The sequence below is a fragment of the Brachyhypopomus gauderio genome, chromosome 3 (genome assembly GCF_052324685.1).
Source record: "Brachyhypopomus gauderio isolate BG-103 chromosome 3, BGAUD_0.2, whole genome shotgun sequence".
In the NCBI taxonomy this organism is placed as follows: Eukaryota; Metazoa; Chordata; class Actinopteri; order Gymnotiformes; family Hypopomidae; genus Brachyhypopomus; species Brachyhypopomus gauderio.
In genome coordinates, this window is record NC_135213.1 from 30,622,026 (window position 1) to 30,629,492 (window position 7,467).

The following is a 7,467-nucleotide window of genomic DNA, read 5'->3' on the forward strand; positions in this document are numbered from 1 at the left end:
AGGGAACGCCAGCGACCATCTAAATAAGCCTCCAAACAATATAGTGAGGTCGACTGAATGTACTGATAAAAGACAAGATGGCAGTCTTGTAATCTCTTGTTAAATTTTCGGTGGACGGGATTATTCTTTTGCCAGCCAACAACAGCTCAATTATAATACCAATGTTACTGTACAGAACGTCACAAATCGAGGAAAGCGGTTTCAGTGCCCTGAAAAGTCCCAACCTTTGCTCTACTCACCAGTGCTTAACAAGACACGTGCTACACGGATTAAATTGTATTGCTGTAACTCTGGGTTTTTCCAACAAACCCCAGCAGGTTGTAAATTCTAGCCATCTCAGTTCTACTCACAAACATCACTGTAATGAAATGAAACTAAATCTCAATTACATAAGAGAGGACACTTTATGTAACAATATTTATTTAGTTCATATACAGCTTATTAGATGCCACAATAGAATCATGGCTGGATGGGAACCATAATAATGTAATACAGTCCGAAACAAGGCTGCTGTGTTTTGGCCCAGTTGCTCTTAGCCCCAGAACTGGGCTGCCTCCAAACTGCTCTTTATGTTGTTCAAGTTCTCTCTCCTTTCCTTAGTCACCAGGTTGGCCTCCCCTTTCTGCAGACGGCGCCTCTGAGCAGCCTTCTGCTGCTTTGTGAGTTGTCTTCTAACTTTTTGTCTGATCACCGCCTGCAAAAGAGGATATCGTACTTCAACAACAAACTACAGATAAGGTTTTTTTTGTATAGACACGTGCAATAAGAATCTCAACTGGACCGCAGTATTCAAAGGACTTGCTGCTATACTCACTGAGGGGATTGTGGAGCAGCTAGCAACACTGATGGCAGAAGTTTCACTGGTTGTTCTTTGCCTGTGCTCATTAACATGAAGCAGGCTGTCCCGATCTCTGCAAAAATGTCAACATGAAAAAAGTAAAACCTTTAGTGTTCTGGTGAATTGTAAAGCAAAGCACACGCTTAGCAAAGGCAGAGAAAAGGACAGATGTGATTCTTTACATGGTTAAGCTGCATGAGACAACTACAATATTCTAACTGTGACCAAATAATTATCTTCAGTAATCTGGGACTCAGCTGTGACTTTACATTTATGTACAGTCTTAAAGTTCACCTGAAAGGTTTGAACTCTTTATTGCATGCGGAGATATCGACCAAATCCGGACAGTCGTCTTCACTCTCAAGCTCCTCAACCCTGTACACGTCACTTGGATTTTCTGTAGTCACATCAGCATGGTCAGTGCAGATCTCGGTTGCTGAGCAAGTGTCTCCAAGCTCCGGTTGGTTCTCCTCTTCAGCTGGGGTTTCTTCACCAATCTTCAGACCCTCGAGTTCCAACATAGCATGATTATATTCTTCCAGGTCAATGGGCTCTTTTGAAGGAGGCTCTGGTGCTCCAGGAGTAGCATCATCATCGTCATCATCTCCACTGAGTGTTTCTTCGCCCTCTGGGCCAACTGGTTGGAGAAGCTGGTCGTCTTGCTGCAGCTCCTTGTTGTAACCACTGGCTGAGATCTCCACATCAAGACAGTAGGCTTTTCTGGGCAACAGAAAATGAATTAAATTCAAGCATTTCCAAAGTTCAAATAGAAAAGGGTTTATCTCTTCATGCCACATTAAACCAGTTAGCGTCGTAATGAGATATACACTGGTTAATTTACAAAGAGCAATGCAAGAAAATTACTTGATGTCTTTAAATGTGGGATATAGTTCACTTTCATAGTTGAATCTCCTAATGAAGAAATCTCTGATGCATTTGACATCTCTGTCAAAATACCTGTGGAAAAATATTTTAAACATTGAGTTATGTGGTTTATGGGTTTTGTCCCATTTCATTCTTTTGCAAATAAATAATCTAGCTAAACGAGTTCTATCTCTATGTAGTTGTTTGATGGTACAAATACATATTTAAGATACATAATGATAAAAACTAAAAAGGTACTAAGTAATAATAATAGATAGAGATGCATGATAATAATAGATAGAGATGCATATTCTGACTAAACACTTAGCACTTTTGTAAGTCGCTCTGGATAAGAGCGTCTGCTAAATGCCGTAAATGTAAACGTAAATGTAATAAATCTACTTTTGAAAGCTAAATCTATGCAAAACTGCTAAAAAGATTGACGTGTCACCATTCTGCATTTGGGTGAGAAGTGGACACCATTTGAGGGAAGTCGATCATTGTGATATGATCACTGTCATCAAGCATCAGGTTGAACTCATTGAAGTCTCCATGGATTAGGCCATGATTGGCCAGTTTGACTATCAGTTCCATGACTTCACTGTATATAGATGCTGGGTCTTGAATCTCACGCACCTGACACCTGTGGAAATAAATAATCATTAAAAGGTTCAATCACAGTGAAAAACCACAGGCCATCTACCAAACCACTGCTGTCAGTTTTTGTGTCATTACACCATGTACACACCGAGAGGAAAGTACTATATGTTTGCGACAAGTGCTTGCTAAGACATGCTCAAAAATAACACTGTGTGTCAAATTACAGTGCCCTCCATAATTATTGGCACCCCTGGTTAAGATGTGTTCTTTAGCTTCTAATAAATTAAATTGTTATTGTGGAAACATACTCTTACACTGACAATTGTAGAAAAATGTAACCTTTAACTCAAGTGAAGTTTAAGGGGGAAAATAAAATCCCTGACTAAGAAATAATTATTCTTCATAAAATCACCTGTTCCACAATTATTGGCACCCCTAACAATTCTTAGGAAATAAATGTAATTAAAGAATTTCTGTCAATTCTACAGTAGTTCACGAAGTTAATCAGCGTATGTAGGAACATTTAATTATCAATTTACAACTTCCTGTTTCCCTGGGGTATAATTATGACGTGATACAGAGGCCATTTCTCTTCAACATGGGAAAGACAAAGGAACATAGCATTCAAGTAAGGCAGATGTGTGTTGACCTTCACAAGTCAGGCAATGGCTACAAGAAAATAGCCACTCGCTTACACCTGTCCATATCTACTGTCAGAGGAATTATTAAGAAGTTTAAAACAACTGGGACAGTGGTAAACAAGTCTGGACGAGGACGCAAGTTTATTTTGCCACCACGCACAGTGAGGAGAATGATAAGAAAAATAAAAAGTTCTCCAAAGCTAACTGTTACAGAACTGCAACAAATGGTAGCATCTTGGGGTCACAAAGTCTCCAAAACAACCATCAGGCGCTATCTACACGTTAACAAGCTGTTTGGGAGGCATGCACGGAAAAAACCTTTTCTCACTCTCAATCATAAACGAAAACGTTTGGAGTTTGCTAAGCAGTACTGGAACTTCAACTGGGACCGTGTGCTTTGGTCAGACGAAAGAAAGATAGAGCTTTTTGGCAACAAATGCTGTAAGTGGATCTGGCGTAACACAAGAGCTGAGTATGCAGAAAAGCACCTCATGCCCACTGTGAAATACGGGGGAGGATCATGATGCTGTGGGCCTGCTTCTCTTCCAAAGGCCCAGGGAACCTTGTTAGGGTGCATGGCATAATGAATGCTTTGAAATACCAGGACATTTTAAAACAAAATCTGGTGGCTTCTGCCCGAAAGCTGAAGATGGGTCGTCACTGGGTCTTTCAGCAAGATAATGACCCTAAACATATGGCAAGATCTACACAGAAATGGTTGACCACACACGGAATCAAGCTCCTCCCATGGCCATCTCAGTCCCCAGACCTCAACCCTATTGAAAACCTGTGGGGTGAGCTGAAGAGGAGAGTGCAGAGGAGAGGACCCAGGTCGCTGCATGATTTAGAGAGATTGTGCTAAGAGGAATGGTCGAAGATCCCTCTTTCTGTGTTCACCCATCTTGTGAAACATTATAGGAGAAGATTAGGTGCTGTTTTGTTGGCAAAAGGGGGTTGTACAAAGTATTAACATCAGGGGTGCTAATAATTGTGGCACACATTATTTGATGTTAAACAATTATTTCTTAATGTGGGATTTTTTTCCTACTGAATAAATGCACTTGAGTTAAAGGTTGGATTTTACTTTTTTTTCCCCATCATGGTCCTATATTATTTAGAAAAAAACTCAATTTATAAGAAGCTAAAGAACACATCTTAACCAGGGGTGCCAATAATTATGGAGGGCACTGTACTTGTAACTGTCATGAAGTGGAAACAGTTTAAAGGAAATCAATTTGTTCAGAACACTAAGTCCAAACATTTCTTTTTACTTTCGCTCAACTCTGTAGAAATAGCGTGTCTTAATAGTTGCTGTGTAATTTGTAATATGCACTTATTGTTCATTAACCACTCACAATATTGTTTCTAAGGTCAGAATCTCCGTGCAGGACAGTCAAGCTCTTCTACACCAAACTCACTCATCCATGTCTTTATGGACCTTGCTTTGTGCACTGGTGCGCAGTCATGTTGGAACACAAAGGGGTCATCCCCAAAACTCTTACCGCAAAGGGCCAAGCCCAACACCTTAAAAACAACCCCTCTCCACCAAAACAACCCCACACCATAATCCTCCCTTCCATCAAACTTTACACTTAGCACAATGCAGTCAGACAATTGCCATTCAGCTGGCAACCGCCAATGCCAGACACATCCATTGGATTGCCAGACAGAGAAGTTTGATTCGTCACTCCAGAGAACACATCTCCACTCCCCTAGAGTCCAAGTGCTTTACACCACTGCACTGGACACTTTCCGTTGCCCTTGGTCATTCAAGGTTTGGATGCAGCTGCTTGGCCACAGAAAGCCATTCCACAAAGCTCTCTACGCACTGTTCTTGACTTAATCTGAAGGTTGTTTCACAAATATTTGTAGGACCAGTCTGCATGACTAGGTGCTTGGTTTTATACACCTGTGGCTTTGGAAATGATTGGAATCCAATGATTTGAATGGGTGAGCGAATACTTTTGGTAATATAGTGTATACTGTTTGTTATGTCCTATGAAAATGTTTGTATGTAGTGTTTGCTGTCTGTTCTGTGTGCAAGACTCCGTTCCAGACTCCGCTCCATGTCTTTCTATCCTTCACTATATAAGGGCCTTCCCAGTACCTCCTAGCGAGACATTTTGCTCCTTGGTTGTGTTGTTAGTATTCTGCATTTATATACTTCGTCTTGGAAATCTGGTTTTGACTGCTTTGTACTCGTTTATGTTTTTGCCTTTGTCCCTGTCGGATTGTCTGCTGGTTGTACATTTTGTAAATATTCTTTGTTGGTGTTCTGGAAAGTAGAGAGTTGCTGCCATTTTGTTTTGGGGTTTGGATTTGTTTGTATGGTTTTTGTTAGGGAGTTAGCGTAGTACTGAGTGTTTGTTTTCTGATAGAGTAATTAGTGTTTAGTTTATTTTATAGTTCTGTTCTGTTTGTTATGTTGGCCTGGGCCACTCCTGAAGCTGAGACCAGTTAGGTCCATGTAAATACAATTTCTATATAATACACCTTTAACCACCCACTTCTGTAGTCCCATCATCATTAACATTCGCGCTACTGTTCACCTACAACAGGCCGTAACATGTTGCATAGGGCAACACTGCTAACAAGTACTATAGGATAAAAATAAATAATATAATATAAATCATGTTAGAATCATAAGTGTTAGAAGCTTTCAAATATTTACAAAAACACAAAAAATATAAACACAGAAGTAGCTCACATGGGATATCCATTTATGAGTTCCATAACAACTGCATGTCTGTTGTAATCCACTGGTTTTGGAACAGGGAAGCCTCGGTCATACAGGGCCTGTATGGAAACAGCACGTTCAGTACATATCTTCTTCACGCACGTTTTTAAATACATTATACACTTTTTGCACTTTTAGTGCAAAAGTGTCCTGTACACTTTTTGCACTTTTAGTGCAAATGTGTCCTGTACGAAGACATCTCTGTATAGCTAATAACATTCCTATTACAGGTAACCACCGTGTACCATGTAATAACGTTTACAACTTTGAAGCGTTTAAGATACAAGACAAGACGGCTACCTTCATGTACGCATATTCCTTCATGGCAGAAAGTCGAGACAGGTAGAGCCAGGACATTTTGTTCCTGTGCTTGTGGTAGTCACGCTTATTCTTCAAGTTCCTGAAAGATGTTCTTCCAAGTCTGTGAAGTTTGAGGGCAAACTGTTCCCCTTCAGCATTAGCAACTATGTAAATGTCTAACAGGAAAAAAAAGTGGTTTTAAATCCATCATCTTCTCAAGTATACAACCCCTAAAAGGCTTTAAAGAACCCACATGCTTCTTTAAACTTAAACATATTTTTGTGATGTGTGCAAGAAATGTACACGCGTCAGGTCATACTGAAGAAATAAAGAGATCATTAAAATTGCTCACCAGACTCTTTCCCGACTCCCATTTGATTTCCAACGGACAAAACGACATCTCTGGAGGACAAAGTCTTCAGAGCCAAATAATCATAACCTCCGTAATTCAAGCGATATCCCTGTACAGCTAAAAACACAAGCAGCTTCACTAAACGCTTCATCAGTAGATCACACGTACATAAACCAGCGGAATCCGTTAAAACCTTTCTGACAGCGGACAGCAGGTTTAAGTCTTACTCTTAGTGCGTTCGTAGGCCAACAGTTTGTGCTTCACCAGTTCTCTCAGAACCTTGTTGCATCCTCCATGTCGAAGAGATGCAATTGATGATATGAGACTCACTGGGACTATTTCATGGTTCTTCATGCCCATTTCCACCTGGTCAGAAATACAAGCAAAGACAATTCAAAGTTCTTCAAATCCAAGTCTTACATGGCTATGGGTAAAAGGAAACAACATTATATTGGAAGCATAACCAGTTTGTCACTACTGTCATCATATTCAAATGGTTTGGTACGCCACGCTGTATTGAGATCCACGCCAGGTAGTTACGCCTGTGATAACTAGTGAACAGAAGCAGCAATACTCACAGCTGTTAGAACTCGAAAGTCATCTCTAGAGAGATATCGCAGCACAACCACGTTTAATTTACCCATATTCTGAAAATGAAATCCAACCGATAAGTACTCGACTTAAAACAATTCGACAACAACCAGAACATCTGAAAAGCCCTGGGCACAAATCACATGCAGGAATCGGAAGGAATAGACACCTCTTCGTGTGTAATGGGGGAGTAACAGTTCGACTCATTACCACCACATAGTGGTCTGGAGAGGATTACAGTTTAATTCAATAAAACCGATTATGCTTCTATTTAAACGAAGAATTTAATATTATGTCAAATGTAAATACTGTTAAAGGTTTTAACATTTCCCCAAGCCTTATATGAAATTTAAGATGCAAAATGTGTTTTAAAGTGTTTCTGACGTCAACATGACCCCGCCCATTCACCACATCAGTTAATTCCCGCCCACTTACATTGTGCTGAATTAGGCACAATAGAGCCATCTTGTATCTTTGACCCAAAGTCATGCATACTTTTTTGCCCAAATTGTTTTGTGTACACAATTCACTCATGCACACACCA

The 7,467-nt window shown here is 40.1% G+C and overlaps 1 protein-coding gene across 1 annotated transcript; it reads right to left on the bottom strand.

The window, feature by feature from the left end:
* Positions 1-385: 385 nt before the first annotated feature.
* On the bottom strand, positions 386-7,099 carry riok2 (RIO kinase 2 (yeast)). The gene is made up of 10 exons (XM_076997571.1): positions 6,911-7,099; positions 6,560-6,698; positions 6,333-6,449; positions 5,981-6,156; positions 5,651-5,739; positions 2,154-2,345; positions 1,703-1,795; positions 1,133-1,558; positions 815-911; positions 386-694 (listed from the first exon to the last, which is right to left on the bottom strand). The coding sequence occupies exons 1-10, from the start codon at positions 6,974-6,976 to the stop codon at positions 533-535; spliced, it is 1,557 nt and encodes a 518-aa protein (XP_076853686.1). The 5' UTR covers positions 6,977-7,099; the 3' UTR covers positions 386-532.
* Positions 7,100-7,467: the final 368 nt, after the last annotated feature.